General features: G+C 42.1%; 1 protein-coding gene across 1 annotated transcript in view; it reads left to right on the top strand.

Annotated features, from left to right (window-relative positions):
• Positions 1–12,752, top strand: part of IPO9 (importin 9) — an 88,778-nt gene that overhangs the window by 9,906 nt on the left and 66,120 nt on the right. The window contains exons 3-4 of the mRNA XM_089653628.1: positions 7,047–7,133; positions 7,225–7,426. Coding sequence (XP_089509754.1) covers positions 7,047–7,133; positions 7,225–7,426 — 289 coding nt within the window. The remainder of the gene's footprint in view (positions 1–7,046; positions 7,134–7,224; positions 7,427–12,752) is intronic.

The raw sequence follows: 12,752 nt of genomic DNA, 5'->3' as shown, positions 1-12,752 counted from the left end.
ATACTTGACCCTTTTTTGTAATGCAACCCACTACTGTGTGTTGTGGTGCCACTCAAATAGATTGGCACCACAAAGCAGTAATGCATGTTGGCGTGCTTTACTTCATGTTGTGGTATAGCATGCTTTACCGTAATGTGGAAGTGTGAATCTGGACTCATGCAAAATATGTACACCGCTATCCAGCTGCAGATAACCGTGCAAGGTGTGTGTCATTCAGTGTAGATCTCCATTTACCCATGCTGCCACTGACTTCCCTGGTCTCTGTACCACTCCTGTAATCTTTGTGATTGCTTTGCTGCCACAGATGGAGTGGGGATGCTGGCGCCATCCTACAGACTGACTTCATGCAACCCCAGCATTGAGATCACAAGGGGAAAGTTTTTTTTTTTTTCAAGGAGTGTCTGCTGGACTGCCACTTACATGCTGTGTGATCAGTCTGAGACAAGGTCCCCTTGAGAAAATTCCAAAGTGTACCCCTTCCCTTGCTCTTCAGCTGAGACAGGTGGAGCTTGCACATACAATGGTGGGGCTGACACAGGGTATAGAAATGACAACTGATGTCTGCTGCTCCTAGGGTTACCTGGAATAGCAGGGGTATTTTATTAAAATTTACCAAAATTCAGTAAAATTCTTTTTCAGCAGAGATCCGAATATCGTGTTTGTGTGATTATTCAGGTCCTTCACATCACAGCCTCCCTCTCCTCTTAAGCTAGGTTCCGGTTTCTGCAGCTGGGGAACACATTCAAAATTGTGTGTGCTTGACCTACAGAGGAACGCTTTTTCACTTTAGCAGAAGTGCCATTAATTGTTAATGGCACCCCCACACGTTGGCACTTGTGCCGCTTTACTGTGTGTGCCCAACTGCATGTGGCTGCAGCACCATGCGGGTTGGTGCAGCGCAATCTTTTAAAAAAAAAAAAGTTTGGGGACTTCTTTCTCCGTATTTTTTGCTGGTAGTGCAGCCCATTAAAACTACCCATGACATGGGCCCCAAATGCACATGCACAGATCTGAACCCATTTTTACATCGGTGTATTCAGTCCCCCCTGCACATCGGTCCCCTCTCCTTTCAAATCAAGATCTCCTCTTGATGAGTGTCCTCAGCTCCCTCTTTACATCCCCCCTCCCCCCCACTCCTTTCATAGTAATGTTCTCACATTTCCTTGACATCAACCCCCCCAACAGTACTATCCTCTGCCCCTTCACATCATCCCCCCACATTACAGTTCTCAGCCCCCTTCCCCCCAACTATAACGGTCTTCAAACCCCACCCCCACATTACTGTTGAGAAAATTGTTGCAATAAAGACAGTAAATTAGTTAGTCTCCTGAGGGGCGGTAATATACATAAGAGCATCGTCAGCAAAAAGAGCACACTTGTGTTCACACTGACCAAAAAGAATACCATGGATTTTGTGATGTGAATAGATCGCCAACAGTAAAGGTTCAATTGCCAAATCAAAGAGCAAGGGAGAAAGAGGACAGCCTTGCCTAGTACCTCATCAAATGCGGAATGCTGACCTCTTTTAAGAAGACCTTTTGCTTCTGGCTTCATACTTTATCAATCACCTGAAACAAATATGCAATTTTAAATGTCATATTGAATTAGGAACTGATGTACATACTTTTTCATGACATTTTCCATAACCATTGGATCAGCATGACAGTTGGGCAGCTAGCATTTTCCAAAATCGAGGTCAGCAATAAACCTTTATTTTTTTTCAGTATAGATTTCATATAAATACAGTGGAGAAAATAATTTTTTGATCCCCGGCAGATTTTGTTAGTTTGCCCACTTACAAAGAATTCAAGGGTCTATAATTTTTACCATAGGTGTATTTAAATAATAGAGACAGAATATCAACCAAAAATCCAGAAGAAAACACGATACAAATGTTATAAATTAAGGTGCAGTTCAGTGAGTAAAATAAGTATTTGCTCCCCAAGCAAAACATGACTTAGTGCTTGGTGGAGGAACCCTTGTTGGCAAGCACAGAGGTAAGACTTTTCTTGTAGTTGGTTACCAGGTTTGCACACATCTCAGGAGGGATTTTGGTCCACTCTTCTTTACAGGTCTTCTCTAAATCCTTATGGTTTCTTGGCTGTCGCTTGGCATCTCGAAGTTTCAGCTCCATCCATAACTATTTTATAGGATTAAGGTCTGGAGACTGGCTAGGCCACTCTGTGACCTTTAATGTGCTTCTTCTTGAGCCACTCCTTTGTTGCCTTGGTGGTATGTTTTGGGTCATTGTCATGTTGAAAGACCCATCTTTAGTGTTCTGGCTGAGGGAAAAAGGTTCTCATCCAAGATTTTACAATACATGGCCCCGTCGATTGGCCCCTCAATGCGGCAAAGTAGGCCTGTACCTTTAGCAGAGAAACATCCCAAAAGCATAATGTTTCCACCTTCCTGATTGACTGTAGGGATGGTCTTCTTAGGGTCGTAGTCAGCATTTTTCTTCCTCCAAACACACTGAGTCGTGTAAATGCCAAAGAGCTCAATTGTGATCTCATCTGACCACAGCATTTTTCTCCGTCCTTCTATAAACCATTTAGATGTTCACTGGCAAACTTCAGATGGGCCTGTACATGTGCCTTCTTGAGGAGGGGGGACCTTGCGGGGGCTGCAGAATTTCAATCCATGACGTCGTATTGTGTTACCAATGGATTTTTTTGGTGACTGTGGTTCCAACTGCCTTGAGATCATTCACAAGCTCCTCCTGTGTAGTTCTGGACTGATCCCTCATTTTTTCATGACCATCCTTACCCCATGAGGCGAAATCTTGCATGGAGCTCCAGGACGAGGGAAATTGATGGTTGCTTTGTATTTCTTCCATTTGCAAATAATTGCTCCAATAGTTGTTTCCTTCTCACCAAGCTTATTGCTGATGGTCTTGTAGCCCATTCCACCCTTGTGCAGGTCTACAATCTTGTCCCTAACGTCCTTTGACAGCTCTTTGACCTTGCCCTGGTGGTGCCCAAGAAAGAGATTCTGTGAATAGTTATATTTTTTGCACATTCAGTAACAAGTTGTTGTTAGGAGCACCTTCTTAAATTGACATGACTAATCTGTGTACCACATGAGCACATAGACAGTCTGTGGGAACCAGAATTATTGTTGGTTGGTGGGGGATCAAATACCTATTTTACTCACTGAACTGCAACTAAATTTATAATATTTGTATCATGTTTTTTCTGTATTTTTGGTTGTTATTCTGCCTCTATTATTTAAAATACGCCTATGATGAAAATTATAGACCCTTAATTTCTTTGCAGGTGGGCAAACTTACAAAATCTGCACGGGATCAAATAATTATTTTCCCCATTGTACTTACATAAACGGCAACGATCTAGTGATCTTCACTTGGAAAGAGGCTGGTTGGGACACACAGCCAAGATAATGTAAGCCCTACCATTTTAGGAAGTACAGTGATCAGCATAAATGGGTACACCCCAACAGATTTGTCAGAAAACCTTTCCTTTCAGAATCAACGTTTTCTATGGAACACTATACTACTAAATACTGCCACAAATGTGGGCCATTGATTGCAAACAAGATTTGTTAATTTGCACACACAAAGTATTTTTCCTAACAAATTCATTCAAGACCATGTTTCAAAAATGAATACACTTCAATGAAAGTCTTGGGAGCAAAGCTAACAAGAATTCAACTTGGAAAATGCAGCCATCTCACAGAGACGTCCAGGCCATCCATGGAAGCTAACACATAGACAGAAGCGTTTTTGGATGAGAAGGGTTGAAGAAAATTGACATGCAAGTTCACTGCAGTTAGCTAAAGAAGTAGAAAGCTAAACTGGGGTGATTGTTTCTCATGACACAATATGGCATACACCGCAGAGGAATGGCATGCATGGGTGTCGACCACGATGGAAGCCTCTCCTAAAGCCCATGCACAAAAAAGCCCACCTAGAATATGACAGGACCCATGCTGAAAAAAGAAGACAACTACTGGGACTCTGTACTCTGGAGTGCTGAGACCAAGATAAATGTTTTTGAAACTGATGGCTTCAAAACTGTGTTGCGTCATAAAGGTGAGGAGTACAAAGAAAAATGCATGGTGCCTACATTGAAACGTGGTGGCAGTGTTTCTTCTGTGGGGCTGCATGAGTACTGCTGGTGTCCGGGACCTGCATTTCATTGATGGTATCATGGATTCACAGATATATTTCTCTATATTGAAAAAGAAGATGCTACTATCACTCCGTGCATTTGGTCGTCATGCACTTTTCCAACATGACAATGATCCAAAACACACATCTAAGGCCACTGTTGCATTTCTGAAGAAGAGGGTGAAAGTAACTCAGTGGCCAAGTATGTCTCCTGGTCTGAACCCACTTGAACCTATGGGGAATACTGAAGAGACAAGTTGAGCCATCACTGTCCATCCAGCGTCCAGGCTTTAAAAGAGGTCGTTCTTGAAGAATGGAAAAAATATAGATGTTGCAATGTGTCACCAGCTTGTTCATTCCGTGCCTAGAAGACTTGGTGCTGTCCTTAGAAATCATGGCGGTCATTCAAAATACTACATGTAGTAGTTTTTGTTGTGGGATGTATTCATTTTTCATCAACTAATTTGAGTAAAACTGAATATTTTGTAATCTAAGTTATATTATTAACCATACTTTCATTTAATGAGCTAAACAAATGTTCTATAAAACTCAGTGTTGTCAAAATTTTGTAAATTGTTCTTGTATTTAATTGAGAGATTGATTAAAATCTTACTTTTCAAAAGGGGTGTACTCATTTATACTGAGCACTGTATATACTATTGATAAAATGATCAGCCCCCTTCCCCACCACCTAAGGATAACTGATTTTAATATTTAGGCCATTCACACCAGTGTTTGGAGCTGACCATGATTTCCTGTAGCTATGTTTCTTGCGAACAACTGTGGGCTGGAAGCCTCCATCAAAGCAAAAAGTGGCTGACCGCACCCATTGCAATTCGCATGTAATGGAACAAAACAGCGATTACCTGGGGATGATCATCTCCAGGTGATCGCTGCATGTTCAGTTACATAACTGTGGGTCCTGTCAGCTTCTCATTGCTTTGAATGATTCTTCCCACCCGCAGCTGCTCTCAGGACACACCAAGAGTCTCGCACAGGAAATCGTAGTTGGCCCAGAACACAGGTGTGAATGAGGCCTGAAGGCATAGAGCACACTGCCATTGTTTAACCGCTTGCCGCCCTGCCACTGTATATATACGTGTGCAGGGCGGCACTCAGGCGCAAAACCACGTTTTAAAACGGGTTCCTCGCTCCCGCCGTTCTCGCCGGCAGGGGGCGCACGCTCCCGCCGACCCGCGGGTGACACCATTCGATCCCGGAGGGATCAATCATTAGATTTCAGCCAGTGATGTCTGCCTGAAATCAGATGATCGGTCCCTGTCCTATCCTGTGTTGACATTTACACAGGACAGGATATGATGTCATTCTTCTCTGCCTGGACACATTCCGTTCCAGACAGAGAACGGTATCCGTGTCGCTGGCGACTTCCGTTAGAGTTAGCGCCCCTCCCAGATAGCGCCAGTTTGCCCGCCAGTACACCAGTAATCCCGTTTAACCCCTTGATCGCCCCCCCCAGTTAACCCCTTCACTGCCCTGTCGCCAGTGTCACTGATCAGTGAACCAATTTTTACTGCTCACTGTATCAGTGTCGCTGGCGACTTCCGATCGTGTTAGCGCCCCTCCCAGATAGCGCCAGTTTGCCCGCTAGTGCACCAGAAATCCCATTTAACCCCCTGATCGCCCCCCCCAGTTAACCCCTTCACTGCCCTGTCACTAGTGTCATTGATTACAGTGAACAGATTTTTACTGATCACTGTATTAGTGTCACTGGTGACTTCCGATAGTGTTAGCGCCCCTCCCAGATAGCGCCAGTTTGCCCGCTAATGCACGGGATTTTTTTTACCAAAAACATGTAGCAGAATACATTTTGGCTTAAATTTATGACTAACTTTGAGTTTACGATATATTTTTTATAGCTGAAAGTAGAAAATATTGTTTTTTTAAAAAAATTTCATGTTTTTTTTGATTATAGCGCAAAAAATAAAAAGCGCACAGGTGATCAAATACCACCAAAAGAAAGCTCTATTTGTGTGAAAAAAAGGACGTAAATTTTGTTTGGGTGCAGCATTGCATGACCGCGCAATTATCATTTGAATTAATGCAGCGCTGTATAGCAAAAAAAGGCATAAATTACAGTATCTATACCATAGTTTGTAGACGCTATAACTTTCACACAAAGCAATCAATATACACTTATTGGGATTTTTTTTTACCAAAAACGTAGCAGAATACATTTTGGCTTAAATTTATGACTAACTTTGAGTTTACGATATATATTTTTTATAGCTGAAAGTAGAAAATATTGGGGTTTTTTTCAAAATTTTCGTGGGTTTTTTTGTTTATAGCGCAAAAAATAAAAAGTGCACAGGTGATAAAATACCACTAAAAGAAAGCTCTATTTGTGTGAAAAAAAGGACGTAAATTTCGTTTGGGTACAGCATTGCATGACCGCGCAATTATCATTTGAATTAGTGCAGCGCCAAACAGCAAAAAAAGGCCTGGTCATTAAGGGGGGTAAATCCTCAGGAGCTCAAGTGGTTAAACTTGCCATGTGAATGCTGACCTAAAGAAAATGAGATTCAGAAAACAACTATCCTAATACTTTATGGGCTTTAAGCAGCTTTTTAGAATCTTTTTAACCAATCCCAGTTTTGCATGTCTTGAAAGGTTGAGGGTTACTTACAAACATTGGATTGATGTTTGAGCCATCTCTAACCAGCTTGATTGGTCAAAGTTGATCTTATGTTTTAGATGCCATTTAGATAACTAAACTCAAGAAGAAAAATTAAATATTACAGTTTACAGGTCCTTATGTCTGGTGTTTGCCTATATTTTTTTATTGCTAGTCATGGGGAGCTTCAAAATTTTTAAGGGTATCTGAGTTCTGGAGACGGTGAAAAAGAAATCAATACGTTTTTGCTTTTTCTGTTACTTTACTGACTTTGTGTGCTTTCAGCTGGCATCTGTGGTTTTGAAGCAGTATGTTGAAAATCATTGGTGTGCTCAGTCAGAGAAGTTCAGATTGCCCGAGACTACTGAAAGGGTTAGTAACTTTGAATTGTAATCTTTGTAGCCTTGAATATATATAGCCACATCTGGATTTTTAAGTTGCTTTTATTTTATTCTTTATTTAGGCAAAGGCAGCAATCCGTTTGTTGCTTCCTCGAGGTCTGCGGGAGTCAATAAGTAAAGTACGTTCCAGCGTTGCATATGCTGTGTCTGCAATAGCACACTGGGATTGGCCTGAAGCCTGGCCACAGCTTTTCAATTTGCTCATGGAAATGCTAGTGAGTGGTGAAGTCAGTGCTGTTCATGGTGCTATGAGAGTTTTGACAGGTATGTAGTATATTACGTATAAATACATTTATATAGACTGAGTATGTTTATAGCTGTGTTAAAGCAGGTGCAAATTAATAAAAGGCACACTTTAATATGTAATTGCATTAAATATTCAAAGCCCAACTCCATGAAAAAAAACTAAATTCAGTAGTGCATTTTGCTTTACTTACCTTACGCTTTACTTGCCAAACACATCTTTGCAGTTCATTCCACAGTGTAATCACTGACAGTCATGTTCTATGGGGAATCGTGATATCCTGCTCTGGTAACCAGCCACTGTACTTCACTTGTTATCCCCTTGGGCAGAGAACGACAAATTCAAGGTCGCTATGGCAACTAGAAATTGCATCCTGGCGCCTGGGGTCTGCCTGCAGTCCGCTGGCAGGCACCGGAACGCCGCTTCAGAGATCCAGGGATATCCGTGTGGCTTAATCGCCTAGATCTCCCTCTCCAGCCAATCACACCTTAGGGATAACACAGGGGCACGCACAGCCACCTCCTCCCCTCCATCCAATCCCTGGCTGGCGCTGTGTGTTAAATATTCTGGCTCCGCCCTCTGTCTCTGGCAGACAGTGATGGCGGCTTCGGGGATGTGTTCCGGGACTCCAGCAGCTCTGAACAGTGCGGTGGTGAAGGTTCACCTGGTCCTGGTCTCCATAGTTAACCACTATGGGCAGAGGAACGAGGGGCTGGCCAGGGTGAGCGGGACTCTGCTAGGGGGGGGGGGGGTGTCTGGCGGCAGAGGGTCTCACTGATCATATATGGGGCCCCTGTATTATACCTATTGGGGGGGGCACACTGTTTCTCTTTGCTCTAATCACATATTGAGCATGTGCGAGGCCCCTATGTTGTGCTGATCATATGGGAGGCCCCTGTACTGTACTGATCATATTTGATGTGTGATATGGGGGAGGGGGTGGCTTTGCTGTGTGATATGGAGTGGGCTGTAATGCGTGATATGGGTGGGCAGCTGTACTTTGTGAAATGTTGGGGGGCTGAATTGTGTGATATGAGGGGGGCTGTACTGTGTGGCATGGGGGGGGGGGTTGTACTGCGTGCTATGGGGGGGGGGTGTGTTGTACTGCGTGCTATGGGTGGGAGCTGTATTGTGCGATATGGCGGGGGGATTTGTACTGCGTGGTATGGGGGGCTGTGCTGCTTGACAAATCCCAGGTCGCCATGAAAAATTGCTTCCTGCGCCTGTGTTTTTGTCAGCCGTCCGCTGTCGGACACAAGGACGCCGCTTCACTGCTCCAGGGATTTGAAATCTCTACAGCTTAATCTCCTATCCGTACCTCTCAGTGTACGGACAAGAGGCATTCTAATTGGTCAGCACCATCACATGGATAGCGCTGACCAATCAGAATCAGTCTAGCCCGTCCTGTCAGTGCTGGGAGGAGAGAACGCTGCGAGGATTTTAAATCCCTGAACCAGTGAAGCAGCGACTTGATGTCTTTCCTTTCTTTTTGTTCATTTTTTTAAAAAACTGGCTCCCAACTTTTTTAGCTGGCTCCTAGATTCAAAGAAAATTTGTCAAGCCCTGCCCTCGGGGACCAGTTCCCCCACTGCCCCTCTCTACCTCTTCTGAAGCTGATAGCTTGGTCACTGCCTTTAGTAAGCGTCCAAGTCAAGCAGGCAAAGACGTGGACTTCCTGAAGAAGGACCAGTCAAAAGTAAACAATCAGAGGAGATACTCTGGGTGGCAGATCACAGCTATGAAGTGTAGGCCAGCGGTCCTGTGGGTCTGAGTGTAGTTGGCTGAGCAGGAATTGTATTTTTTTTTTCTGGTTTCCTCAGTGTCATGTTGTAGTGGGGTTTCTCATTCCTTATTTGGAAAGCATGTTATCTGCGGTTTCTTCCATGGATGCTCTATTATCAGTGCTGCGTGATCTGTTGATGTGTCCAGATCTACCTTTTTCATAGAGAGTTCTGGCATTAATGATTTGGCCATGGTATATGGTCCAGATTGATGTCTGGTGTTCTTATTTTGTACTGTAAAGTTTGGCCATCACTGTGGAGAGATGTAATGCAAAGGAATGCTGTCAGAGAAGACATGCAGCATGAGCTGTTCAGAGAATGCAGACATACTATATGAGTAGTTTGAGACTGAGTACATGCTTCAGAAAACAGACATATACTACTAGGTACACTTTACATAAGACTGCAGATTCTTTACAAGTCAATGCTTTCACATCTGTGTTCCTCAAAGCCTTGTTAATGTTGTTGTGCCACATTTGATATTTCTCTCAGAAAGATCCAGTGTGAAAGATGAGATAAAAAAAGAATGGACAGAACAGAAAAAGTAAGATGGCATGAAAGAAATAACACAAACCATTAAAGAAAACCTATGACCACAGCAAACGCGTTTATACCATCAGCATTGTAATAGCAATAGTAACAGTAGTTATTTTGACAATGCAGTCTAAGCTTACTTGATAAATTTCCTATTTAGCTGTGAGTTCTGTCTTTGCTGGTAATCTCTTTCCACAACCTCCTGGATTCCCTGCATGCTTTGCAGCCTCTCCTCTACTATGGACTACATATCCCATGATACCTTGCTGCCTGCAAGACGTGATTCCTGTACTGACTATACTTTCTGAAACCCCTCCATCCAGCACCTCTGTTCAAAAGGCAGGCTCTGTGAAATGTATGACAGCAGTGCCTACTCACAGGGCATAGTGAATATGTACCACGAAATTAAAGGAAATAAAATGTGTGATGACCTTCACAAGGTTTACAAATGTCAAGATCATTCACATTAATAGGAGTAGGCTAGAAATATCTGAAATCCAATGTGGAAATTTAATACAATTTTAAATATTGACCATATATACACTCTTAACTACTAGAAGTCAAGTCTAAAGTATATTTTCCTACACTGGCTTTCATAAGCACCAAAACGGTTTACTGTCTGGAGTCCACAAGCCACACAGTAAATGCCAAAGGGTCATAGGATGAGCACCAACTCTGGGTCCTTTCTAACATCGTCATTATTCAGTTTTCAGTGTACCAGTATGGCCTTTCACGTAGAATAATATGCAATCTTCTATAAGAAAGTACATTGCTGTGCTTTGTCTTCTTTCAGAAATTGTGATTTCAGTGTGGATCATTTTAGCCAGCAAATTTAGTGACCTTCAAGCCTTGGATGCTGTAACAACTTTTTCAGATGAAGTGGTGTGCGAAGTAGATATGTATTTCTACCTAGAGTAGTAGCTATATTCCATAGTACCCAAGGAAATGCTTTTCAGCCTTAATCTTTCCTTTAGCATTAAAAGAAGTTTCATGGTTTGCACTTTAGAAGATGATTGCTTAAATGTCTAGAAATACTTAACTATGTAGGAAGACCACAAAGAAATGGATGGAGACCCCACTGAATATTGACATTTAAAGTATATCAAAAGCCAAAACTTTTGTTTCTACTTTTGCTAGAGTAGGGAGTTGTGCTGCCTTTGAAGATTCTGGTAAACCTATCCATTAACTTCGATTTTCTACTTTACTTATAAAATTATCCAGTCCTCCATAGACAAAGGATAGGAACATTGAGGATATTGGCTTTACATAAATATACCTCCCCCTGCTTCTTTTGAACATCCTATGAAGATGCTGGGTTTAAGAGATTTGTGTTTGTCTTAAGTTTTTAATGAATTTGTGATTTAACTTCATATTCGTCAAAATTACAGTCATGTAAAAGTAGGTGCTTCTTTACTTACAAATCTCTAATACTGTCTGATAAAGGACGTTATTTGGGCAGCATCAGTCACTTGGCTCCAAGACTGTAGATAACACTAGATGGATTGCTGGTTTGAAGTTAATCTTGTCATTATGTAATTTAACCACTTGCCCTCCAGAGGATTTACCCTCCTTGCTGACTAGGCCATTTATTTGTGCGGTCATGCAATGCTGCACCCAAATTAAATTTACGTCCTTTTTTTCCCCACGAATAAAGCTTTCTTTCAGTGGTATTTGATCACCTGTGCTTTTTTTTATTTTTTGCGCTATATAAAAAAAAGACAGAATTTTGAGAGAAAAAAAAAAATATTTTGGACTTTTTGCTATTAAACATGTCCAGTAAAAAAATTTAAATCAAATTTTGTCATAAAATTAAGGCAGAATGTATTCTGCTACATGTCTTTGCTACAACAAAATCCCAATACATGTAAATGAATTGGTTTACGTGAAAGCTATATCATTTACTAATGACGGAATATATACTGGGATTTTTAATTGTTTTTTCACTACTAATGGCAGCTATCGGCGACTTATAGCGGGACTGCGGTGGCATGCTGACACTGGGGGGAACTGACTTGGTGTCACTGACATCCCCAGTGACACCAATACAGTGATCAGTGCTAATAAGTACTGACACTGTACTAATGGCACTGGGCAGGAAGGGGTTAACATGTGGGGCGATCAAAGGGTTAACTGTGTGCTGTGTTAGTGCTTTCAACTGTAAGTACACAGCTTTGCATAAATATGAATATAACAGCGCAACACATTTTTAAAAATAATGCATAATATCAATAATAAAACATTGTCAGTGAAAAAATGAATATTTCATTGGTGAAATAAATAAAAGTGAAAATATATGAAAAATATCCACTGTCCCAAATCATTGGTGAAGAAAAAGTGTTCCAATCAAAAAAACGGTGCTAAAGGAAATCCAACGTGCCCACACCATCAGTGACTTCCAATATGGCCCGCACTCACCAAATAGAATGGACTCCTAGCTGATAAGGCTTAAGAGTCAAACAAGCTTTTGAGGTATGATGTGTCCTTCAAATGAATCCCAATCAGGGAGAGAAAATTCCTGCTTGACAATCTCCAAATGACCACCCAAGGGTAATGGTGATCAATAATCTCATCAGTGAAGTCTATGCGAGGCTTTGGGATGGGGTACCATCTGACATCACCAAATTTGTGGCCTACTGTAACAAACTCCTAGCAACTCAAATTTCACTTATGGAGCCTTCCAGACAACATGCAGGTCTCCTCACCGATAGCAAAATCAGTGGTGAGGAGACCTGAATGTTGTCTGGAAGGGAGTAATTGGGAGTAACTGTGCCTCATTGTTGGTGTTATTGGGAGGAATTCTGCCCTTTTATTGGTGTCAGTGGGGGGGAATTATGCTCCATTTTTGGTATTCGTAGATGAAAATAGTGCCCCAAGGACTGGATAAAAGCAAGCATAGGGCCGCAGTTTGGAAACCACAGCATTACAACATCCACAAGGTCAAGCAAGCAACAGGACCATGAAACTGGAAAAACTGGAGCATGCAAGATCTGGTGCAGCTCTGCATAGAAACCAATCAGCTTCTAACTTCAGC

Source organism: Staurois parvus, unplaced genomic scaffold (assembly GCF_062004578.1).
Source record: "Staurois parvus isolate SC_StPar_1 unplaced genomic scaffold, SC_StPar_1.0 ptg000717l, whole genome shotgun sequence".
NCBI classification, from domain to species: Eukaryota; Metazoa; Chordata; class Amphibia; order Anura; family Ranidae; genus Staurois; species Staurois parvus.
Note: the sequence above shows the minus strand (reverse complement) of the source record. Positions and strands in the feature narration are given on the sequence as shown.